The sequence below is a fragment of the Dermacentor variabilis genome, chromosome 11 (genome assembly GCF_050947875.1).
Source record: "Dermacentor variabilis isolate Ectoservices chromosome 11, ASM5094787v1, whole genome shotgun sequence".
Classification (NCBI taxonomy): domain Eukaryota; kingdom Metazoa; phylum Arthropoda; class Arachnida; order Ixodida; family Ixodidae; genus Dermacentor; species Dermacentor variabilis.
This window is the reverse complement of record NC_134578.1, coordinates 43,033,321-43,060,165: the sequence shown is the minus strand read 5'-3', so window position 1 is coordinate 43,060,165 and position 26,845 is coordinate 43,033,321. Positions and strand designations below refer to the sequence as shown.

The 26,845-nt window shown below is 45.4% G+C and overlaps 1 protein-coding gene across 1 annotated transcript in view; it reads left to right on the top strand.

Moving 5' to 3' along the window:
* LOC142564759 (uncharacterized) overlaps positions 1–26,417 on the top strand; it is a 50,600-nt gene extending 24,183 nt beyond the window's left edge. The window contains exons 6-9 of the mRNA XM_075675908.1: positions 3,702–3,778; positions 6,728–6,836; positions 7,879–7,944; positions 26,249–26,417. Of these exons, the coding sequence (XP_075532023.1) occupies positions 3,702–3,778; positions 6,728–6,836; positions 7,879–7,944; positions 26,249–26,294 (298 nt within the window). The 3' untranslated portion in view covers positions 26,295–26,417. The remainder of the gene's footprint in view (positions 1–3,701; positions 3,779–6,727; positions 6,837–7,878; positions 7,945–26,248) is intronic.
* Positions 26,418–26,845: the final 428 nt, after the last annotated feature.

Genomic DNA, 26,845 nt, shown 5'->3' with positions numbered 1-26,845 from the left:
TCTCGATGGTAAATACTGCTATGACAACTTTGCGCATTACGCAATAATCAACTCCTTGGAGGCCATTGGAATATGATACCGCATGCTACATTGGTTATCCGAATACATAACTTGACGTTTGTTTTTAGGCCTAGAAAAGATGGCCCCACAGCTGAGCATAACACGTATTACGGCTCGCCTCAAGAAGGAGTACGAAATTCCGTGCTGCTTAATGTAACCCACATTGGATTAGCTGAAATTTCACCATAAGCAGTCTACCTCTCCATGTAGGCAGATGATACCTGCCTTTAGGGTTGAACGGTTGCAACAGCAATTATTTGGACATTGGGTGCGTATTTCTGCTATCGCCATCACCGTTGGGTTCGCCGTGAGGTTGAATTACAGTCCAAGGCCGATAAAATCGTCATGTGCCGTATTCTGTATGTGCAAGTGAAAGCGTGCGAGAGTAAGTGGGTGATTGCGGCTCAATCTCGCACACGCAGCGGAGGAAAGCGGAAAGGAAACGCGCCGCTTTCCTCTGTTGCGGCTTCGTTGCGGCCTCGTTTCGCCGTTTTCCTTCATACAGCGGCCCTGGACGACCGCGCGGCCCGCCGGCGCCGCTGTGTCTTCAAAGCCATCTGCAAAGGGTACGCAGTCCGCCGTGCCCTGCGAGTTCGCTCCTTAGCTCGCGCTGATGCGAGAGGCAGTGAGTTTTCGAAGTCATCGAGTGAGGTGTGTTCATGCTTGCTTGAACACACCTCACCTCACACCTCACCTAACAATTGTTGTTAATTCATTTATTACGCCTATGCTGAAGACTTCATCCGGCCGATAAAACTACCATCTTTACTTCGTATAGCTGTCCACTTATTTGTTATCGCACTCATTGCTTCACATTTCGGGCATTTCTTTTATTTATTGATACAAATCCTCTTGGAAGGGAAGTTTACAAGCCTTCCTCCATGTTGCCCTCTGTGCAACGTGCAATTTTATAAAGTTCATGCAAAGCGCCTTATGAAATGAGGAAAAGTATATTTTGCTGTTTTAAAAAGTTTGCAGTAACATCTCTGTGGCACCAAGTAGGAAGCAGTTGTTCCGGTGTGAGAGTCCTCTGGACGGCATCAGCTGATGAAAGTAAGAAGAAGCATATGAAGAGTGTGGCATTAAAGGCTTATGCAAAAACTCCTTGTAGAGGTGAAACGCGTGAATGCGGTAAATGCGAGAAATTACGAAGAAAGACAATTCACTTTTGCAAGCATGGCATCGAATACGCCTGAAGGCAACTGAAATGATACCACACATAACATATAACGAAGGCATCCGATTTTAAAGAATTCCTCATTTCTGAGCCCTATTTTGGGCTATCCAAAAACGAAAATGCACGGGTGGCACCGCGTTTTTGACACAACTTGCCCTGAGTCGACGCGGTAATACGCCACGTACACACAGTTGGGCACAATACTCATATAGGCTCTCGGACACGCTATGAGTGGGTTTAAAATACCTGGGTTCAATGCCTGTTTCAATCTTTGCGAAGATGGAAGTTTCTTAATTGCACGTTAGTAGATTTTGATCTCCTTGGCGTTACATATTGGCCGCTCTGGAAGCGCAAGCAACGTACTATCCTGATATCACTTTCGGAGGTCGCTCTTCTCGTTTTCGGCAGGCAGGAGTAGAGAGATGACGTATATGTTGTTAGGTTGGTGGAGGTGGGGGAGTAATGAAAAGCGTCACAGGCTTGGCCTTGTAAAATTCAGTCAACGGGAAATAGCCAACGTTAATCCAAATACACCACAGCGGCTGACCTGTCCTCCCCTCTGACCCGACTTTCCCTAGCTACGGCATAGTGCCCTGTGCTGCCAGTGTGCCCAGGAAGTTCCGAAAAAGTTTGCATAATGCTGAGGCCCATAGAAAGCGCCGCAGAGGTGTCCCGGTAAGATTCAGTACATTATAAACTAACTGCGCCACAACGGCCGTCACAGAGCCCTGTGGGCAAGCGTACTCTAAAAGACCGAAATAAGTTACAAAAGTGTTGTGGCCCACTCAAAGTGTCACAAACATGTCCCACTAAGGTTCAGTAAACGCCAAATCAACTACTCAACAAAGGCCGAGCTGTCTTTTTTTAACTGCATGATGACCTTGAGAAAGGCCTTCAGGCTTTTCTCAAGGTCATGATGCCTTGTGGCCTTGGGAAATAAACAACAGAGAAGACATCACGTTTTAGCACAAGTGGATGAGTGAGAGAGTGTTCTTAGAATTCAAGAGTAAGCGAACTGCGCCCGTTAATGCAATAGATAGCTGGCTGGTGGGCAAGATTTGACCAGTGAGTGATACAAAAACGAAGACAATGACAATTAAACAAATGAATATTGGTGTGTGTTAGAAAAGCAGGCACGCGACTTTCGTGTTTAGATGCTTCTAGCCAGGAAAAGTGAACTGTACCCGTCGTTAAATGTACGCGGCTGATTGCGACTTCACCTTTATTCAGGTAATCCGCTGATATGGTCTATTGCGTAAGAAAATGTCTAACTGTTTTCACCCTTAGTCACGCATAACCGGACATTGAACACCTCTTTTTGCTGGTGGGTGTGCTAGTATTAGGGGCCACGCGTCGCAGGAAATCCGGTGTCGGCGATGTTGTCCGTTAGGGAAAGATAATACCGAACCGCGCATCTGGAACCACACCGGCCCACCGCATAGCGCAAAGGCGTTACTTAAGTAATTAAATTTTTCAAGGTCCACCAGAAAATGCGTAAAGTAAGACTTACACCCGATCTACAGACATGATAACCTCAGACTGCAACTTGAATATACGAGAAAACATAATGCTGCTATGCTGAAGCTCAAACACAGACCCCTTTTCCAGCTATCCTTGCTGGTCTGTCTTAGGAGGAGGGGCGCCCTTTCTCTGTTTCTTGCAACGTACACCATCCCGATGACACTCGACACCACATAACCGCGGCAGCGGTGGCCCCCACGGTGCGGGGGGGGGGGGTAAAAAAAGAACCAGAATGTTCGCCTTCCGGCAAAGCGTTCGCCGCTAGCGTTTCCAGGAAAACATTACACGTACATACGCTGCAATTGCCGGAAATCGTGACAAGCAGTCGGGTATCTCTGAATGCTATTGCGTACCACTCTTAAAACCGATGTTTACGTGTCCTCCAAATTTTTATTTAAAATATTCCTATGCTATGAGGCTTTTGTTGGGCTAAAACATAGTAGTCAAATGACTAGGTATGATGTGGCCGCAGGTATGGCCATGACTGCTTTTTCCTCTCTTGTTCTTATATCTAACGATAATGTTTCCAGTGTCGTCGAATTAGTAACGTCTTCACTCTGCATAAATCGCTTAGCTCAATGCATATCGTGAAAATGCTCGTAAAAGTATATATTTAAGATGCACTGGTGTTATCACGTGCCTTTTCTTAGTGATAATTATTAGGAGAGTGTTAATGTCCGCAAAAGAAATGGAGCAATAACTATAGAATGAATTTATACAGACTCATGATAGGGCTGAGATTGCATCTACCGAGCTTCATATTTGCACTTTTGTAGAGTTGTTATTTTTGCCCACGAGAACGTTGGCTCTGATTCAGCAGCACTTCCTTATACAGTGCATTTTTTGTATGTGATTGCTCGCACACTGAAGATCTTGTTTGCACGTGTGTGCATTGTGGGTACCACTAGGGTTTATTGTGAAGTATATTTTTTCTTCTCAATAGGACAAGCGAAGCTGAGCGAGAAGCTGTGCTAATAGATTACATTAATTTATCTGGCTTACATCGCCCGGTTGTATCGGGTAAGCTCGTCAATTATCACCATTGTAACTCCTGAAGCAGAGCAACAAAGACTGATGTTCTCTAAGCACTGCGTAAAATTATTCCATAGATTAGCCCCTATTATTGCGATTTTCGGCTCCTTCAAATGGGGTGATTCATGTGTAAATCAAACATGCTGAATCTTTATTTTCGATGCAACAGGGATCACCGCAATTCATTTAGTGACAGAATTTTTATATGAAAGGGTCTCCATTGTAACACAAGAAAAAGTTGGAGTTTCATCTCATTGAGCATAAATATTTCACGTTCTGCCCCAACATTAGGTAGGTTTCTATGGTAAAGTTATTGTGGTTTAGAAAGTAACACGGGCTAGCTAGCCGTGTAGTAAAAATTGAGAAGGAGAACTCGTACTAGGTAGGTCCAGTAATGCGTATAGTACAGGGAAGGGGGTATATGTGCTACACAGAAAGCCTACCAGGGAGCAGAAAATACAGTGAAAGGTGGCCGATGATGGCATTTCTGAGGAGGTTAGCATATTTGTGGGCATATGACGAAGAACGCAATAAGAATTGCTAAATACATGCTGACTTCAGGGCCTGCGAGATTGGTAGGGAAGCGGGCACGCACGTTCGGTGGCGTTCTAGCAGCGGCATCTGCTGGCGAAAGCCAGAAACAAGTCCAGAATTACCTTTGGAGTCCACAGTTCTTTTGAACTGCCTAATTGGTGCCTCGTAGAACGGGACTCTCACCGCCTTCCGGTGTCGGCCCCCGGCGGAGCATGACAATGGCACTCCCAAAATGAATGGGCTGCGCTCTGTCGTATGACCCAATGGAACAATAGCGGAAGCTCGTGCTTGTCCTATTCGGGTGTACTTGCTCTGCGAGCCTCTTCGAATGTACCTCCGCGTGCTGACCCGACACAGGCACCATCCTCTGTCATCGCTCCCTACCACACACCCAGGTTCCAGCTTTTCAATGACTATCTCGCGGCATCAGAGTGTTTTGCCGACGAGATTCTCTCCCGACTGTACTCCGAGAACACCCCCGTGGGTTCTGCCTAAACCTGTCGTTACATTGCAGATCCCTGGAATTACTAAAAAGTCTTTCGTTGCATCTATTGGCCTCCGGCAACTCACCCTGTTGCACATTTCTACAGAGTACGGAGATACTGTACATGTGTATACCGATGGCTCTGTCACACCATATGCCTCCACTGCAGCCTTCGTCATTCCACATATGATCATCGCTCGCCGGTTTAAACTAGACCATAGGTCAACATCAACTGCCGCAGAACTTGTTGCTATCCGGGAAGCACTTCGATTTCTCTCCGAGGAGCGTCCTCACGCATGGACGATATTCTGCGATTGCAAGCCAGCTCTGCAAACGATTGACTGTGTCCTCAGACGGGGCCCGTATTATTCTATGGCTATAGAAATTACAGAGTATCTCGACCACGCAACAGGAAATGACCACAATGTCACCTTTCAGTGGATACCATCACACTGTGGCGTGATAGGGAACGAACAGACGTTGAAGCAAAAACTGCTTTAGATAATGCTTGTGAAGTACGCATTCCGTTCTCACGAACAGACACAAACGCCCTACTTCGTCGCGTAAACCGCAACTCTACGTTGGAACACTGGGCCCAACCAGATCGACGACACAAGCGATTACACAAATGGGACCAAGAAATGAGATTTCGTATGCCTCACAAGTTCAATAGAAACCACACGAGCATGGTGCACCGAATTCGCCTTGGTGTCGCATTCACCAACCGTTATAGAAACATGATAGGTGCCAGTGATACTAGCCCAAACTGTGAATGCTGTGAGGTGCCAGAAACACTTGAACATATGTTTTGCGTGTGTCCCGCGTACGCGCAAGAACGACAGCAACTTGTCTCTTCCATAGCAAACATCCATGAGAGACCGCTATCGGACGAGTTTCTTTTAGGTCCTTGGCCTAATGCAACCAGCGCAGCCCTGGTAACAAGAGCCGCTGTAGCTTTCCTCCAAGCCACTGGGCTGGACGCACGCCTTTAGAGATATCACAACTCTGTGAATTTGTATATACGCATCTGTTCCTTATACCATCATCATTCATCAGCCCTTTCCCTCCCCGTCCCTTTTCCCCAGAGTAGAGTAGCAGGCCAGAGCAAGTTATAGCTCAGGCCGACCTCTCTGCCTTTCTGTAAATAAATTTCTCTCTCTCTCTCTGTCGTATGACAAGGATACGGTCCTTGTAGCTGTATGACTCTGCTGAGGCTTCTTCGTAAGCGTAGGCGGTTTAAAGACCAGGTTTTGCGATAGAAGGTTGTTACAGGAGAGGAGAGAAGGCGCCTTCCCCAGAGTGGCTAGTACCGACACCAGCATTCAAGCACGTCTGGTGTTAGAACAAAGCTGGAGTGGAGCTTTATTACCAAGATCTGGCACGACTGGCTAAGACAAAAGAGGAAGTGAGTCTTGGTCAGGAGGAACATTTGCATGGAGATCCCAGGGGGATGAATTGGCTACCCTTGTAAGACGTCTGTCTACATGGAAAAGTGCGAATCATACTGGTAGAGGTTTCCTGATGGCATTGTAGAGAATATGTTAATAACAAAAATGATGAGGCTTAGTCTTCTTTCATAAGAGTAAACGCCGATGCAGAGAGTTACTGAAGTGTACCCTATAAAGCACTCCTCTTTTCATTGTACTAAAGCATTGGTTATCTTCTAAATAGGTATTTTTCCTTGAATAATTACGAGGAAGAATTAGGGATGTGACACCACTCTATTATGATTGCAAGAACGCTTCCACCAAAACAATCCCAGCAAAAAAAAAAACATTCTTACAGAAAAAAAGGAAGAATACACGTCACTCCTGTCCACATCATTGTTTTCTCTTCGAAATATTTTTTCTAGTGTAGCCCCAAGGAGCTCACAAATAGTTAAAAAGAATCAGATTATTTGATAACGATTTTGTTTACAGAGGTTTCCACGAGAAACACCTTCTGCACGAAAAACACAAGTGCTGCTGTCGTAAGACATAAGCCCGGAAGTGAAAATATTTGGAGCACAGTGAAAGCCATAGCCAGAACGTGAGTAATATTATTTCATATTGTCGTACTTTAGCTAAAGTGAACGAACCAAATAATTATCTAATTGACAACTTCTGCGGTCAACTCATTTTTGCTTCGGCTGATGTGAATTAGTAGGGAAAAATCATACTCCGGGTTACCAAGGTGCCCATATCCGCCAAGTGGCAAAGCACTTTCTCATGCGGATTTTTATTGCGATAGCACTTACGCGGACATGGAATGTCCGCGTAAGCTGTCCAGTTGAACGGCGATAAAATGATCGGGCGCATCGTACGCTCTATGTGCGAGTGAAAGTGTGGGAAGGAAGCCGGCGATCGAGGCTGAATCTCGCGCACAAAAGGGAGGGAAATGGGGAGGAAGCGCGCCGTGTTCCGTCGCGCGCAAGGCTCTAGGGGGAAGATGTAGGGGGGGGCGACGTCGCGTTTTTCACCGGTCTAGCTTGACAGTCTTGCGCGACGGTGACAGGCTCCGCCGTGCATAGGGAGAGGGGGGGAGGGCTCTATTCCAGGCCCTGGCCGCGCGCCCAGGCTGCTGTACCTTGAAAGCCATCTGCGTCGGGAAAACAATCCGCCACATGTATGTTCGCGGCTTAGTATGTGTTGATGTGGGACGCTGTATGAACGTCTGTTCGCTCGCTGCTGCTGCCGCGCTGCCTCGCTCCATTACTTCGACAGCGAGTTTCCTGGTGTAGCTAGTAAGATAAGTTGATGTTTGCTTGTGCCCACATGACGCCATGATCGTTAACTTAGTAGTTTTATTTTTACACGTTTATACGGTCGTTAAAACTAATATCATTACTTCATAAAGCTGTCCACTAATTTGCTATCGCAATCGATAGTTCGCATTTCGGGCGAAACTGCGACTTTTATTTCGTGAGACTACTTTTTGACGTGATGAAATTCCGCTTGCAACATATATTGTTTATCGCACGAAAGTCAAATTCTACAAATCTCACGTGAAACATTCACTTGCGCTAAGCTGCACAATAATCTCAACCTATGTGGTAGATGTCCGACATCTTATTTGCTAATTTGCTCCACAGCTTCGGATCGGAACATTTCCTGAATTTCACGGATAAGGACTGGAACAACATGAATGAGACCTTCTCGTAAGAAAATCTTCATTCTTCTCTGTTAAACAATTATCTAAAGGGACAAGTGTAACCTACTCTTGCTGTAACGGCTCTCTGAGCAAGAAAATATTCAGAAATGTTTCAGAAAAATATTGGCGCCTCTCTTGCGCCCCTACAACTCAGTTTCCTATGCAACGTAGGCTATTTTGGAAGTTTCTAGTGTGAATGTTATTTATGCTTCTATATTTCCTATTGCACTAAGTGTAGTAAAATAATGTTACTATGTCATTTCAAAGTTCCAAAAAGATTATTATTAACCAAAAAAAAACAAAATAAGCGAAATCACCGAGTTTACAGATGCTTTTTCTTATGTACTTTGTTTAAAAAATATCAGCTGTAATTATGTTTGTGCCGTCTTTTGGCTAGACAACGTGGCTAAATGCCAGTTTGCAGCAAGAAAAAAATCATACAGAGTATATCAAGGAAAATGTTGCAGCATCGACGTAATTCATTAAGACGCATGTGACTACGCACCTTCAGGCAAAATTAGCCTGTTCCTCGCATCTGTACTGCCTCAGCTGGATTTTCACGAATAAGCAGAATAACTGCTCAAATATAATTGGTGAGAAAAGGGTAATAATGGGGAAGTTCAATACAGCTAGAAATGAAGAAATGAATTATTTTTGCGCTACAAGGCAGCTTGTTGTTTAACTTGCATATAATTGTCCAAAAGTTACCAAAGACTTTGTTTCTTGACATCAAAACACTTGTTGCATCCTTCATGTACTACACATTCATCACTGACGATGGGGAACAGTAAGCAACATGTACATAAATGCTGCAAAGGAATGAAGTTGCTGTCTTTAAAAATGAATTTTTTTTCTTGCGAAATACGAAGCTGCTGCATTGCTCATTCACCGACAGCTGTCGCTGTCGCCAGAAGAGATACATTTAAAATGCGCTTTTATAACTGGCCTGGAATGCCCATGCTACTTATGCGCCTTTGACTGCGCGTTTGTCGTGGTCGTTTAGTTGGTGTACCGAACCAATTCAGTGGGCGCCGTCGCAGTAGACTACCATACATACAGTAACGCAGTTGAACGTCAGCGCATACCGAGCTTCTTTTGCATACGTGTAAAACCTTAATTTTCGACAGCTGGTTCGCTCTCCTGTGCTAAATCAGTGTTCCTATTACTATAGGAGATAGGAGAATTGATCTTGCCCTCTCTGATTTAGTAAAAGCTACTGTACCATCCAGAACTTTTGCTGCGTTAGGAAGTTGAGAGCTCTGTATCGGGGCATTTTGTAAAATGACAGCTTCTTTATTATTGGGTGTTTATAACATCCCAATTAAGGGATTTTAATGTAAACGGCCAGGAAGAATTGAAAATATAGACGGGGGAAAACCAAGAAACCGTGTGCTTTAAAGCTGGTTGTCAACTATTTATTCACATTCAAATTGCATTTTGCAGTGAACAAAATTTGTGTTATAGGCTTACACGCGAAGCTCACAAAAGGGCTTTAACGGGTCGCTTTGACGATAGTATCTGAAAATATCAATTTTCTTTGTTCGTGGTTCAAATTACGCTCCTGGGTACCTCAGGTCCAAATCACCTAGCAGAATGATCGGTCTTCGGCTTCTAAAATTGCTAAAAGGGAAGTATTTTTCTTAATAGCCGAAGTGTTCTACAGGATGTTTTCAATTAATCATAATTGGGGTTCCATAAATAATTTAAATTTTCAATCGCTTGGAATATACTTTCAATTACACAGGGAGGCAAAAAACAATTACAGGCGCCCATCTGAGTCTTCTGTCATCCAGTCACTGATGAGTTCAGAGGTTCTCGACTGTAAGGTCAGCGAGGCAGACTGAAAAATATATTCCTCACGTAAAAAAAAACCTTCCTGCTGAATTTTCTTCTCCAAGAACAAACGCTTTATACCGATTTGCAGTCATCATGTTGCGGAGAGAATAATTAGTGGACTAATGGTTACGGTGTCCCCTATTAAATACGACGAATCTTGAATATTTGTAGGCCCAATTTAAGAGTGTCGCGGAGGCAAGACATAGAAGTTGAAAACATGTTGCAGGTAGGAAATTTATATAACTTGAAACGGGACCATTATTGTGAACTACAATAAAGCGCACATTTTTGTACAGTTTGACAGAAAATCAGAAAGAACTGTGCAACAAATAGAGTTTCTAATAGCTCGAGCAATTCACTGCAAATGTATAGGCCCTAGGTGTCTTGGTACAAAAAATTGGAGGCTTATCAAGGTTAAGCCCGGTGGATGCTCCGCATCCACTGGGCTTAACCTTAGCGTATCCTTAGCGTTTGGAGGCATCTTGACCGCATACACGCCCGGCGCAAGGACGCTGGCGCGGTTGCGGGCACAGAGACTGACGCGACGGCGGGCGCGCGCGGCTTCATCCCTGGCGTGACGTCACATATCACGTGATGCAGCGATGGTGGCGCCGCCGCCGCGTCGCGCGCGACGGCGCGAACCGAAGCGTGGAGGCCTCCGCCGGGCGACGTCTGACGGCGCGATATGACGCCCCATCTGCAGCCGGTGTGAAGTCATCACGTGACGTCACATCATGTGATCTCACTTCAGGCTCAATGGTGGCCACCGCCGAGAGGCGACCGACGGCGCGATATGAGGCCCCATCTGCAGCCGGTGTGACGTCATCACGTGACGTCATGTCACGTGACCTACTTGAAGGTCACTTGAAGGTCAATGGTGGCCACCGCCGGGAGGCGACCGACGGCGCGATATGAGGCCCCATCTGCAGCCTGTGTGACGTCATCACGTGACGTCGTGTCACGTGACCCCACTTCAGGGTCAATGGTAGCCACCGCCGGGCGTCACGCGAAGGCCCGAAACCTAGGTTAATATGCTTCGCATAAAAGTCACATATCACCATGACAAGACAAAAAAGGGGACCCTGCCACATGTTTCGCTGCAAAAAATGTATTCTGAATATTTGGTCGTAACTCATGCAGCTTATATGTTAGCTAAAGAGAAATTTTATCGCCGAACTAATTCCCGAGGATACATATTGTGGGTAACTTTGTCAGCCTCTAAAGGCACAAATAGGTGTTAGAGCACTTGTAGATAGCAATTTTACAAGACACGACAAGCCTCAAACATATGTCTTGTAACAATTACTTCATCATGAGAGTGAAAAAAACATGGTTCCCTACCACGTCACGTGTAACCGCGATATTCTAGGCCTATTTGAAAAATTGCGGAGGGCAGCATTGGTAGATACATAAGCGTGTATTTTCTGGATTGCTCGGCCCCTAAGGTGCACTTCTGCGCCGTGTATCTTAATTGATACTCGCTTGGTTTTAGCAGCGGAGTTGCGCCCGGAGATTTTATTGCCGGCAACTAAAAAAATGTACACAAATTTGCAATTGCAGCTGGGATTCCATAGCAACACAACTTGCTTCCAGTGTAGAAACCAGTCATGTGTGAACAGTGTGCTATAGCTGAGCTTCTTTTTCATTCTTCTCTGTAGACAACCTGTGCCCTCTAGCTATGCGCCTACAGAATCCGGGCAGAGTGCAGGTTATTATGCATGGTCACCAAAAAGCGCAGTGTGTCGATGCGTGCTAATGCTGTGAATTATTTCCTGCCTTCCCACTGGCATCCGCATCCGTACCACAGTGCTAATAAATCATCCGTCTGCGCTTGAATGACCCGCGCTACGTGAGTTTATTTCCGCCGAGCGCTAGATGCAATTTTAATAGTTATTTTACTAAGCGGCAGCTAACGAGGCTAGTTGAATTGCTCAAAGTGGCTGAAATATTCTAATGATATTTTTCGCAGAGAGAAATAACAGAGGGGTTTGCAAGAAAGCGTAAAAATATTGTTTTAGTCAGTGCCAGTCATCAAAGCATCAACGTGAACACAATAAGCGCTCTGGTGTTTCGCATCCCCCAACAGTATCACTATCACAGGGTAAAATAACAGTGTAATTTACTGCTTCCCACAATGATTTAAAAATAGCCTACCTTGTCGTGCAGTCGCTCTCCACATGGAGACTCTGCATGCAGCGGAAGACGCTAAGCAGCTCCTTTTACTAAATAACATCCAGCCTCCTACAATCTATGTGGGCGTCAATCAGCGTAAATCACCCAAAAGTTCAAAACATAGTATACTTAATCTTTGGCGGCTCTTCATTCCAAGTTCTGTGAAGAATCCTCCCTGGCTGCTGAGTCGACCAATCTTTCTGATAGTGCTATATTGCTATCACAAGTAACAAAAGAAACCTTGTCTACAAGATAAACCTTTCTGAGTATCGGAAACAGCTGTCCCTCATGGAAAACCCGTGTCGCCCACTGACAGAGCTGCTTTATAAGAAAGAGGTCGAGTTCATTCCGCAAGTCTAACGCATACCTAATTTTGATAGCCGACACTGCGGAACAGGAAACCAGAACGCTTTCTTCCTTGAGCTGCGATCGTACCTTACACTATCCAAGCCCCAAACACGTGGAAGAGCATTACCGTGCTTGACATCTGCATTCGCCCTTTCAGCACTGTGCAGAAGCTCAAGGAATTTTGCAAAAAGGCACACATTTTCAATTGCGCTTGAAACCATCATGGTAGTAGCGGGGACGCTACTTGTAGGTGGCTTAACGCTGCTACTCTTTAGCTCTAGATTACAGCAACTATGCCGCTGCACTTTCCACCGTTATCAGAGGAAATCGGCGCACGTTCTTGAGTTGCTCAACAGCCGCGATCGAAGGACAGCAAGAAGTGTTGCTTATGAGGAACGTCATGGATTTAGCGGCATCACGGCGTACCTGATAGCCACAAGGAAAGACATCGCATGCCGCTCACGTTGCTTGGTACTAGCAACGACTCAACATGGATAATACAGGAGGGAGGCTACCATATTGCTGCATGTTGATATGTTGACCTATTTAGTTTGCAAATTGTTGCACGCTGCCTGCGCTGCAACCAGTTTCCCTGGTATTGTCTCCGCTGAAGTTCACTCTCATCTCTTGTTTGAATCATCACAAAGTGTAGGCTGCAGTTGAAGTAGGAATTGTGGGCTTACCTGATAGAATAGCATTGAAAGGCATAATCATAGGTGAGCTTCGAAACAAAATTAGGGAGTTATGAGGCGAGCAAAGAAACCTGAATTTGAGTATCGATGACCCACACAAAGCAACCGAGGAACGTAAACAATGAACAAACAACGAAGTATCGTTAAATGCGCCAGAATAGAGCTTGAACGAAATTCTTCGTGCAAACTTTCAAGCTATGGAAAACAGAAGTTTTAAACTACAATGAAAAGTCTACCTGCTGAGTAGTACTCGAATAGTGCGAGCTTCCATATCCAGGGCACTGTGAATATTCAAAATAAGAGTGTCCCCTGTAAGATAGTCTAATTTATTCCCCACCTTCGTGTTCGTTTTTCTGGCCTTAAGGGTTCGCCCGTTGTCTTGTCGATTCATTACATCATCTGGCGCTCCTATCTTCATCCCTCCTGGGTTAATATAGTATAAGGTTTCCAAAATAGCTTCCCTCGGTCATTATTTCTAATATTTCAAATAAAATTTTATTTGGTACACCTTGGGGCGGGGGGGGGGGGCAAAGTTGCTGTCTGCGTCACTATGTAACCTCTGAATGGGCCCTTGGAACCACATATGGTTAACGAGCCCTAAGCTTCTGCGCTTAATCCCAGGTAGCTTGTTATTGTGTTTGCTGTCGAACTTCGTTTTCATTGCCTATTTATACTCCCTTCGTTATTGCTGTTTTTTTCGGTGCTTCATGAAGAGCAACTCGTCATGTGGTGCCTAGCTGGTAGACGAATGTCGGCCAAGGGCTCTGTCCATGCACTCAAATATAGAGACTGCACCCAAGTGCTTCCATGTATGAGTCGTGATGTGTCACATCGAACTGCAAGGCGCATTTTCAAACACCTGGCTAACTTCGATAGAGGTGCAAGTTTTTTTTTACTTCAAGTTTCATCCTTTCTACAATATCGTTGCCTTCTGAGTGATACGGCGTCGTGATGCGGCAGCGTTATTCTTCCGCACTACGCCCATGTTCTCAGCTGTTGACTGTACAAATGTGGTCCGCTGTCGAATGATACTACTATAGTGGTCTTGCATATTCTCCCTTCCATGAGGGCGATAATGCAGGTTGCATCTTCTCTGAATTTTACTGTTGCCCTCCTAGCGTACTCCTCGGTGAAAAGAGGAACCTGCGTTTTTTTACGTCTTCGCACTTCCTTATGGTCTCTGCGAAGTCGAGGTGGATGACTTCAAACGAAAACCTTGAATATACTACAATAACCATGTCATTTCCCTATGGCTCAAATTTGCCTATAATGATTTGACAGTGGGGACAAGCTTGAACATAATTGAAGACGGCTTCATTAAGTACATGTGAAGTTTTGCTATAACTGCTTATGCGTCTTTTCAGATCCATCATGACCTCAGACGGAATATTTTTTTCAGCATGTATCTTGGCCGCTAGTATTTCTCATCCTCAGCCTCAGTTCTTCAATACATTCCCTCAGCATGATTGCACACACGTTTCCGGTATCCAGTATTAGTGGAACGTGAAGCCTCTAGATTTTTTCCGATGTGGCAGCTTATCACCTGGTTAGTGATCCACTTAAATTTCAAATTGCGGCCGTATGCTTATCCATGCAGCAACCCTGCTTTTTGGCCTAGTAAGCTTCAAGGGGTGCTTAAAGACCGGCTTATCGATGAATAGTTTAAAATCATGGCACCGATGATAATGACCTGGAGGATTGGTTGTCATCGTGCGAAAGGGGGAGGCAGCACAATTAGGCCGGCACCACCAAGTTGGACGACATGCTGTTTTACGTAACCGGCGCGGCGAACCTCCTGTTCCGCAACCACGAACATGATTTCTCCACATGGACCATATTCAATACAAGTTTTGCAGGAGTGCTCGGGCGTCCCTCTGTGCGCAAGCTTCGCACAGAAGAACGCTTACGTGTGCGCGCGCAACATCACGGCGAAACTTTCACAAGTTATATCGAAGGAATTATTGACCTGTGTGGGCGCGGGAATTCCGCCAATGCCAGAAGAGGACAATATCACGCGCATTATAAAAGGCACTGATGAGGACGCCTTTAAGATGATGCTCTGCGAAGGATGCGTGTACAGTGGCCGAAGTTATCAATTTATATAACCCTTGTTGCCTATAATGTTGCCTTTCACTCCCTTCATTGTTCACCATAGCCGCAAAGGTAGCCTCGTAGCTCCCTTACCCGTACCATCGCTTAACTTATCACAAACAGAAGGGTCGACCACGACAGCATGTTTGCCCACTTTGCAGAATTTGGTGCCCATGAGGACAAAATGGACAATGGCAATGCGTTCACATAGGCCGGGCCCTTGCATAGGTTTACAAGGAGTCTGCATAACCTGATGGAGTTCTATAACAACGTCGAATTCGCCGCACGGGTCAAATATTGCAAGCTCGCCATGTTACCGCTGCTCGGAATGATTCCACAGCATCATAAGAACGACGAACGCGGCCTGCCCGTACCGTTGTTGTTTTAGCTCCTCGTCGCTGACCTATTCACCTGTCAGGAAATATTTCTGCGAGCCAACATACCCACTGTGACTGGAGTCAGTGTAGGAACATTTAACCACTTCTTTCGTGTCCATATCGTTGTTTCTCTGAAAGTGTTCTCGTCCCCTATGCGCATTAGTAATATCGAATTCATTCCGAAGTGCCCTAATTGCAATAATTATTTAGTAATCATTTTCTGAAATCTCCAACCATAAGGAAGCGCCGGTTACGAGGCAAGGAAGAGCAGGGTCTTGTTTGTACTCTGATTTGCTGATCGGGACGAACGGCGAACTACATTTCATGCGCACCTTTTCAAGAACCTAAAAATAAACTTCTGCCGCTAATTGGTCTGTGTAACATGTTGCAACGTATCGAAGATGGTGAAGGCGCCCTGTTAGAGAGAGGCTCCAGATCCATCAATTTGGATGAGGTGACATACTTGATCCCAGCTGGTCATCATCTATGTATTACTTCACAGTAACTTTCTACTGGATGATAGCTAATGACAGTTAACACTGGAAGATACTGGGTACTACTTCATGCTAGAAGATAGTTAATAGATAGTTAGGGGAAGATTGTCACTGGAGGCCACCTCCTCCAGATATGTCATCATTATATGAAGTAGGGCAAATATTGTACAGAACAAACCATTCCACGATAGGACACTTGCAAAGCCAGTGCATTGCGCAAATCCGGAAACTCATATCTGGATTGAAGTCCTCAATAAATGTATTGACTGAGCTGTTGTCAAAACGGGCGTTTCTTTCTGAAGCAGTTACAATTTTCAACTTTGCTGCGGTGTGGCTTGAATAATTCTTTTTTAGAGAGAAGACAAAAAATTCCGCTGGGCTACTCCAAGGCATTGAATTTCGCGACCCAAAGCACCAAGCTCTTCGTGCCGAGAAGCTTATCTCTCGTGAGTGAACAGAAACAAGTTAACGTTATTTAGAAGCTGTATCGGCCGGTCACCTTCGATCTTTTGTTTCCGTATAGCAGAATTGTAAAACCTTTATTCTAACTGCTCAAATGGTTTATTCTTACACAGGAGGAATAGTTGGCTCTTCCTACTCGCCGGTATATTCTGGCGTGCCTCTAGGCTTCGTTCGCAGACCACGGCTTTTTCTCCTCTACAATAGTGATGGCCTTCTTGTATTCAACTCTTGTTCTTGGGGTTGAAGACGACTGCGCATTATTTTTTAGTATAACTAGTAACACGGAGAATTCTTTGATTTAAACTTCGTGTTACATATTGGTGGTGCGAGACATGGTGTGCTGAGGTTAACATTTGCAGATTCAATTTGATGCGGATAGCCCCATGTGCTAATACTCTACCAGTTTATAACAACGATAGCACCCTTCTCACATCTGTTTCAAGATATTATTATTTCGAGCTTTCCATCTTATCTGACATCAGTTGGATTACACACGTTTCGCTATTGATAAACGACGCCTATAGATCTTTAAGCTACCTGAGCGGTAGATTTTTACGTGCCCCACTGTAAATATGATACACTACGAAACACTATTTTGATCTAGACTCAAACACGCTGCCTTGGTTTGCAGTCCCATTGAGAATATTTCACTTATTGAGTATAAGCGCTAGAAAACATTGCGCACACAATTTGTATTGTCAAATTTCAACAGATATTAACGCGATGAAATCAAATATACAGTTAGCCTATGCAGGGTTGGGTCACGAATTCTTGTGTGTTGATTTCTCTCTTTCTCAAACTATTTTATCATCCTGCACCGCGGAACGAGCAGCGTGCACTGCCCAAGACGTATAGCCTCAGCTTCACCTCCAGCAAAAAGTTGGCATTCCGTAAAGTAAACATGGCTTTACCATTCTAGCGGAGCATTTAATTTCCACCGCCTTAGCAAGCATTTTCATTCTTTTTGAGTGATAAAAGTGCGTTGAGCAATTATGGCGCGCCATGCCAAGCAGATTATGTGGTACCTGACGCCGATACCGGTTAACTGCTTAAAATGGCATGCCTAACTTTCTCAACTGTCATCAGAAAACACGTGTATGACATTTACTGAAGGAAATTTAGCAGTGGAACTTTGAAGAATACCTAATTTTTATTTACACGACATTGAATGTTATCAAATGAGGCGTGACGTACCATGCGCATTAGAAAAAGTGGGCAGTTAGTACTAGTGGTGCAAGGCAGGGTCACAGCGGAGTTCACAGCGGTTCTGTCTGCTTTTTCCAAGCTTTGCGAGGTTTGCATGGCTTGGTTGGTTAAACATTAAGTGTTGCTTGGTTTTACTAAGTTTCGCAGTGTTATGCATGGTTTCGCTAGGCTCATATCAAGCGTTGCTAGGCTTTGCTAAGTCTTCGTAGGTTATGCATGGCTTAACTAAGTTCGTACTAAGTGTCGCCAAGATTTGCTATCTTTCGCTAAGTGCTTTCGAGGTCATACACGGCCAGGTAAGCCACACAAGCCCCAGTAATTCACACGTATTTAATGCGCAGTACGTTCATTACAATTTATTATGTATAGTGCTTGGGTATCAGTCGTCATCATCATCGATCCGGTCCTCGTCCCCGACGTCCGACCGGGTATGGGCAAACGGCAAGTCTTCGGCAAGCACATCTTCGCCATTGTTTACTTCCACGATCTCGTCGTCCCTCTGCTCAACCGGACGGCTGTGCTGCACCTGTAGATTATCGAGGCAAGGCGTGGCACAATTGTAGCCAGGCATTCAATTCTCCATGATTGCAATTAGCGAGTAACGGTGGCGGCCTCCTCGGCGCGATGGGCAGTATAGGCTCTCCTTCGGCAATCGTAGCCGCTCTGAGCCGCGCGCCGAGCATCCTTGTAGGCCCGTTCTTACCCGGGAATCTTGCCTTTCTTCAGTTGCACCATGATAACTGTGCACGCCTGTCCACTACACGATATAGACGAGATAGGCGACACGTATGTCGGCGCACAGGATGCTGACAGCTTTCTAGCATATCAGTGACGTCACGGCTAAGCGAACACTTGCTTCTCCTCGGCTGGGAAGATGGAAGCGCACGCATGCCGCTGCAGAACTGCGCCCTGCGCACGTGTGGGATGCGTGTTTCGACAACGCACGAGTTTTCTGTCGGCACGAAACGGGCTTACGAAAAGCTTTACAGCTCAGATGTAAAAAGTAACCTTACCTTTCCGAGTGCTAGTTGTAGGAATACTTTAGCTCTATAATGAATAAAACAGTCGAAGGAGTTCACACAATTACAGCAGCTAATGAATCCGGCAGAAGGCTTTGTTATAGAATTGTCCCCTCATACTTTTGTCGTTAGGAAGTGGGGGACCGCATAATCTACCTAACTGCATGCAACATTTACACACACAAAAAAAACGAAATACATGTTGAAGCACCCAGTGTACATTCAAATCTTGCAACGCCAAAAAGGATTTCTTTTTCGGAATCCGCCTGCGTGGGAGCCACGCAGCGATTGATTAGTTCGGCTCTTTGGCTGTAACCTTGGGGTAGGAAATGCAGGGCACGCAAGGATTGAGGCAAAAGAATGCAATAGGATATATACTCTCAAAAGTGTGTCACGTAAGCCTTCCTCACGTTACTGCTACCATCGTTTATCAGCGTCTCGCAGCTAATCGCTCGAACTAAGCATGTGTTGGCGGGCTAGTTGGTTAAGCATGATTACAAAGACAGCGCCTACGTGCTGTCTCGTGTCCCCCTTCTTCGTGTGTTGTTTTATTCGGCGCCGTCTTTGTAATAATCGCTCGAGATAATTTTGTTTGATAACTGTCTTGTTGCATGTCTTGGATAATTATGAGTCTTGGTATTTGGTTCGATAATTATGTGTCTACAATTTCTCGGCCGGTATTGCTTTGGCAATACGTATCGCATTTCTGAGTTCAGCTCTTGCGATAGAAAAGCTATCAGAAGAAGTTACATTGAGCGTGGTGGTAAATATATGGTCGGGCGAGTTGCTAAACTTCCATTCTACGTGAGCTCCACTTCAGAAAGCTCACTTTTGCGATGACGTAGGTAAGATCTCGCAAGGGTGTCTCTATGACGTACAGACCAGCGCACCTTGCGAGGAATTTTGCGTACAGCCAATTTTTCCGTGCTGGAGTGCAACGCCAAACAAAACCCACAGGTGCGAATGTAGCGCGCATATAGCACGTTACATTTTGGGAGGGAGAAGTTCTAAGGTGTGATAGTCTACGCGCTTCCTCACCATGACATAAAGTATGGCTTATTAGTCAGTCATCTTGTGGAAAACAGGGAAGGAAGGTGACGATGAATCATTGGGGATGGAAGCATGGAGAAGAAACAAATGCCCGTCGTCTGCGACTTCGTGCTTGTCACTACAGGACGCATACGCAACATACGATCAAATACAATCGAAATTTTTATTATCTGTGGACAAATACATGGTAAGCATGTTGGTCATGCTACCAATTGTCCGTTCAGTCAGGCCATTTCTTTGCAGGTTCTAAGGTGCCAATTGACGATATCAGAACTACAAAGAAAGATACTTTGTTCAACAACTGCCTGCGTAAACACCCGTCCACGACCACTAGTGAAAGCACGGGTAGCACAATGACAGAGAATGACACAGTACAACAGGAATGATAAAAAAATTTCTGCTAATGCAGCCGAAGCGACCATTGCAGGCTCAATATACTGGGCAAAAAATTACACACAATATTTCGGCGTCTCCCGGTAGTGTACATTGGAAAGGAGACAGACAAGTAAAAAGCAAACTCGCAAAACGCGACGGCCGCAGTTTAAGTGGCTTCAATGCACCCGCACAATGAGTGGGATGCTTATCACGTTGGCAAATGGCCAACATACTTGTTCTCCGTCTTCCTAAGCTTTAGCGAATAGGAACACTAGTGTAGTGGGTGCAGCATCCGAGCAAAGCTAAGGCACTCTGATGTGATGTCATTGTGCATGGCGCAATGAAATCGGGCTGTGCGTCTGCGGAACACCAAGGAATAGTACGCACCTTCTGACAAAGAATACTTCTTGTACAACCAATCATCAAAATTATTGAAGGGTAAGGCATGCACAAATTATCGATTGGCCTCAAGATGAGCGTTATTGAATGAATCATGCTGTTCATTACGCTTGCACAGGTCTCAGCAGGGAAACCGTACATATGTCAAGGATGTATTTGTCTAAGCTATCGTCGTTACCTGTCCTACATTACGGTGAATAGGTAGATAAACAATCATGATCGGTGTTACGGCGAATACTGTAGTCATTGATAGAAAAATCATACTTTTAAAGTCATAATGACCAGACGGCTAATCAGCTTGTGGAGTGATGTAGCCCCAGCAACCAGCAAAGATAATGGTAGTTGTGACGATCTGCCCGGGTTCTTGATTGAGGGAAGGCTCGAGGCACCCTCCGTAAGAGAGACGCTCCGCAGTGTGGTGGTGATGAACGATGACTGACTGCCGTGCAGCTGCGCTCTTAGGTATTTGTTGGTGCGGTGACCAATGTTGCCCAACAAGCCTGGCAGGCCACTGAAGATTATGCCCGAGGGGGCGTCACACGCTTGTTACACCCCTTACCACCAGTTTATTTGTTAACTAAAAAAAACGTAAAGTTCAGAGCATAGGGCTCTGTCACTGTCCCAGCCAAGACGACGGCGCTTGCTATCCAGGCGAGTAACGGCCCGGCAGCCTCCACGGTGCAGTATTCCGCTTGGGTGCCGGTGTTGAAGGGCCGGGTGTGGCAACGCCAGGTGCTGCCTGAGCCAGCCTCACTTCCTCTGCAGGGTCCGCAGTGGTCGGCCTTGTGAATGGAGCCGGACTTGACACCGGCCAAACGGGCGCCGCACCACTGGCAACGCTTGCCGCTTCCGAGGCGGGAAGTGCTCCGCTGTAAGCAACTGGTGTTGCTGCTAGTCGTCCTGCGGGCTGGCACTCTGAAGCGGCACTTGAGGGTTCTAGCCAGGTCCCGAGACAAGGCCTAACAAGGTCGGCATGTCAGTGCCACGTGGCCTCGTCTGGCCTGCGGACGAGCAACGATGAGGCGCTATAAAGCGGCACCACCTGTCCGGGTGACCAGGGTGTGCCAGAACCGAAGTTCCCGGTGAAGAATGGAGCTCCCGACTCCAGCAAAGGCCCAGTACGGCAGCCTCGGTCAGCAGCCAGTTTCGGTTTCAGCTGCTTCAGGAGCGCTGGGCATCGGAAGTCCGGATGCAAGATGTCCAAGAGTGTCTTGACCCTCCGACCCAGCAGGAGCTCACAGGGGGCTCGGCAAGAGATATCGTGGGGCGTAGTCTGGAACTGGAATAGTACCCAAGCGAAGAGCGTCTGGAACATCCCCGATTGGCTCTTCTTGCACTTGTCCTTGATGGTCTGCACAACCCGCTCGACTGCACCGCTTGAATCAGGGTGGTACGGTGGATTCCGTCGTTCGCTAGCCAGGCCAGCTACTCTGTGCTGGCCAAAGCATGACCATTGTCGGACACGACGACGTACGGCAACCCCTGCTCAGCAAAATCCTGTCGCAACACCGCAATGGAGTGGTAACAGGTATAACCTCCACCCAGTTCGGAAAGGCGTCCACCACCACCAGGAAGTAATGTTCGTTGAAGGGGCCCCCAAAACCCACATGCAGGTGAACCAGGGTCTATGTGGAAACGGCCAGGGGGTGATTTCCACATGACCTGAGACCTGCTGGTGCTCCTGATAGACCAGGCAGCTCTGCACCATGTGAGCGATATCTTGGTACAGGCAAGGCCACCAAACGTGTGACCGGGCCACTATCTTGGTCTTTTCCAAGCCAGAAGATCCGCGTGCAGCAAGTGCAGGGCCCTGCACTGGAGACTTTGTGCGATGGCCACCCTTGTACCACACAGTAAGCAGCCTTGTTGCAAGCTCAGCTCGGCGTCCTTGTGGCTTTATGCCTGCTGAAACAATCCCTCCCCAAATGCCTTGATCACCTGAGACAGGACTGGGTCCCGGCTGGTTGCTTGCGATACCGCTGATCAGGAGAGTACCTCCGGGTACGCATGCTCCAGCACGAACATTTCAGCAGGTTCCGGAAGAGCATCATGCAGCTCTGGCAGAGGCAGGCGGCTCAGGGCGGGAGGACGTCCCAGGTCTTTTCCCGGACAGTAAACCAGCTGGTAACTGTAAGCTGCCAATCTCAAGGCCCAGCGTACCATTCGAGGGGATGACTGTACGGGAACTGCTTTGTCAGGCCCCAGCAACCCCAACAACGGCTTGTTGTCCGTGACCGCCTCGAACTTCCAGCCCCACAGATACTGGTGCAAGCATTCTACCCTGAAAACGAGAGCAAGGCTTTCCTTGTCCAGCTGGCTATGCCATGGGCACGTTGCATATTTATTATCCTTGAGCGGGATTATTGTAAGATACGGAATTCAGTAGCACGAGAAATCAAAAGAATTATGCAAATAATTTACAGTAATTGAATAAATGTCTGTTAAATATTTACATTATGGCATATATTGCAATTTAAGAATTGTAGTCGGTGAGTTTGCAAAACATATCCACCTGAAGTTATTCTCCAGCTTGGCACGAACTTTGAGGTATTATTTCCGAAAGTGTGGGACGAAATACATGAGCATTCCAGCTACTTTGCACTTCGCTGCATAAGAGAGCATTATCTTAAAAGAGGTCTCTGGAGCTAAAGTACACGTTATGGCGAAATCTTTGTTGTAAATTAATTTCAAAGGTACACGCCTTGCAAACTCCCCCACTGAATTCCTAAAATTGAATATGTGCTATAACATAAATAACTAGACATTTATCTAGTGAATTCTTGGTTACTACTTGCATATGGGTTTCGATTTCTCGTGTAAATAATGAACGCCTCTCTGAGTAATCCAGTGTAATGACAAGAATTTTGTTATTGGCAAAAGTGGATATATAGATATTTCGGGAAACAAAAATAATCACCCCGAATAAGTCTAGTGTAGGAATCGCAATCGATTGCAGAAACGCTAAGTTATGTGAAATGGCACAAAAATAACATCGCTAACACAGACGACTAGGTTTTAGCTGGCGGTGGAGTGTCGTTAGAGTGTGTATAAATTGACAATGAGAAGACAGAAGGTTATAAAGGTCCTTTTAAAAACACGGATACTATTTTCCGACCATATAGAATTTGTAAACAATGCTCTTTGGTGTCTTAGGTGTATTGGTTAATCTGGACGTACACCTGCACAATGTCTTAAGAAAGTGCGTTTTCTTTCGATGTTCTCGTTCGAGCTATTACAAAAATTGCTCGAACATCCTTGTATCAGGCAAACAGGCGCTACAATACCTGCAAATATGAATCCTCGAGAGTAAAACCTGAAGCTTTACAAGGGAAGTCCTCCCAAGAAATAGGAGGTCGCTTCAAAACTTCAGTGATCTATTACATGAAACGAACCTTCTAAAAAAGTGGTAATTTACTTGAAGCATTGGAAACCTGGCAATTTTTATTTTTTCCAACTTTCCTTGTGGTGAAGGTAGCAGCACACTCGGCATGCTTAAAGGACAGGAGTAAAAAGTCATGCAGTTGTAATCTTCTGCCCAATCAGCGAATTAATCGGTGGGAACTCCACTTTCATCGAGCCTTTGTTTACGCATTCGTAAATAATACTAACATGACTCAACGTCTGTACGCGTTTGGCTACTCCAGTTTACCTTCGTGACGTAGGCTGCGCTTTTAGTTAGCTAGTGCTAAAATACAGCTCGTTTAATTACGGTTACTAAATGTCTTAGGCCAAATGTGTTACGCTGTCGTAGGACTTGAAATATATTCATAATTTATAATGCAAAGATTGCGTCAATAAAACAAACAACCTGAATGGCACCGAAACTAATTTAAATTGAGACAATCTCTGCTGACATAGGGGAAAACATAAGCCATATCCAGTACGCTACCATGACAGGTACTGAGCCACTTTACAACCTATATGTAAAATATCCTTCCCTCTGGTGAGGTAACTTAGTTGATGGACTGGTGTCTCTCCCACCACGATGAACATCTGAGACTATAGACAAAAACATATCTGGCTACATTTTGACGCGAAATACTTCTTCGGTGCCGGTGAGCATTTGGAATATTTAATTAAGAAAGTAATACTTGATCTAATTATTTGTGCTGAAGAAAGTAAGTATATCTGATTGAATAAAATAAGCAGTTATCAAATGGGCCGCCTTGACACGCTACTGATTACCTGAGCAGCCTAGAAATTATACTTGTGGCGATTACCATGCATATTTTGTACGAGTAAATTCAATAATGCTTTTGAATTGCCTTATTTGAAACGAACATGGAGGTTTTACCGCCTAAATCAAGACAGGAGACATCAGGGACGTTCTATTAGAGGGCAAACCGATTCTTCGCCTAAAGTTCCTGGATGCGTACCCGTAGCACGGTTTACGAGCACTTCTGCGTTCTCGTCACTTCGAAGTGCCACTGTAGCAGGAGGCACAACCCCCTACACTGGACTGAGCGGCGAACTGCCATATCCACAGGGCTAAAATATTGACACGTGTACCTGTATTTATCGGGCGACACATTTCACCGCCTAACAAATGTTATCGCACAGCGCAGGACGCGCCTTCCTGTGTCAGAAGTTTCTGGAATGTTATCGATGGTTCCATCCGCTGTCTGTTGTCGCCGAACCTTCTGTAATCTGATTGCTTGTATGCGCGACGCGAATGGCGTAGAACTTTGTGGAAGGCATGCGGGTCCCAGCGATTACTCCGGAACATTAGACGACTGATGCATAAAGCGCTTGTGTCTCGTCTCGTCCTTGTTACTTTGTGGTTGCATGTGTTTGTGCTGTTACACTTTTTATGTGATGTATAAAAACCGGCGTGCTTGGCCCGCTGATCACATTTTCGACGAACGCCGACTGTGTTCGCCGCTATCGTTGTGCTTTAAGTGTAGCTTGTCTTTGTGGGAACAGGTTCGCCCAATAAAACCTAGTTTTACCTTTCTCAGTATTGCTACTGTGTTCTTTAGCGTCACTACCACGTGACAATATAAGTATTTATTTCACTCAACAGGAAGGTAGTTTGATAGAATACAATACTTTTGGCGAGGCAACAATAAATAAGAAAGTGATATTCAGGTGTACAAGATCGTTGCAGATCAGTAAAATTTGGCGTATTTTATTCAAGTCGTGTTTGTTTCAAAAGTTGAACTCTATATTCGCTTTGCGCTTTGTAAATGTTTCTGTGTCACAAGTAGAACGGTTTCTGCTAGTTCACCCACTGCTCACTCAGCAGTTCTTGTGTGACAACTTCCTCAACAGAAAGATTTTGACTTCAAAATAAATTATCCCGATAGCCATGCTGTAACAGCGGATCCCAAGTTGCACAAATTTATCCACCCGAGGCATTTGACGGTTCGGCTTGATAATAAGCATAGATACAGTGAATTCAAATGTCATAATTCTGAACCACTGGTATGACTTCAGCATAACAGCCTTTAAAATGCAGGGTCGGCCGCTCTCCGTGGAAATATCCCACCAGTAATAATTCTGTTTTAGAGCACGTACCAACGTAAAGATGAAGAAAGATAGCTATAAGACGATTGTAGTCAATGCTTTCAACTTACATGTTATCAACAATGCATGCTTGACCACAATGAGCGATGCATGTTTGACTGCATTCTTGTACGTAAACTTGCAGGGCTCAAATATATTTATTCTGAATTCGTTCAGGATAGGCTCCAGATAGCTGCCTTTGCAAGGCGTTTTGTCGCCGCTATGACCCTAGTGCACCTCTCCCAAAAAATGAAGCATTACACTTTTTGACGTTTTACATTGCAGGAAATGCCCCCACAAGGCAGAACTTGGAGATACGCTGGCATGTTGACGACAGAGGGCTGACAGCCAGGCAGCGACACATCCTTTTATTTGCCTCTCTAAAATCTGATAAAAACAACATCCAATGCTAACGAATATTCTGATATGTGGAAATAAAATTCATACAAATGGTTGTTTTAAGTGAACCTATCTTATGCACGCCGTTACGGCAGATCCAGAGTACTGATATTCTTCCTGATCATTTTTCTCATTGAAATAGGTTTTAAAGTATATCTTTCTTGGACTCTTCCTCTAGCTTCAGTGCTTGTTTTTATGTATTTATAAACACCATCAGATTGCTTTTAGCGCATTTCATTTCAGCCAGAGCACCTCACGACCCGTTCACAACATTGCCGACCGCAAAATTTACGTCGCACGACCTCGTGTGACAGAAAAGAAAAGTCACCCTAGCAGCTAGCTAGCCGAGACCGATTTTCCTCACCGAAAAGAAAAGAACATCACTTGTCGCAAGATAATCAGAACACGCGATAATGCGAGAAAGGATGGAATAGACGCGGATATGGTCAGGGCGTATGAAGGACAGGTGCTCCAACGGGCGCG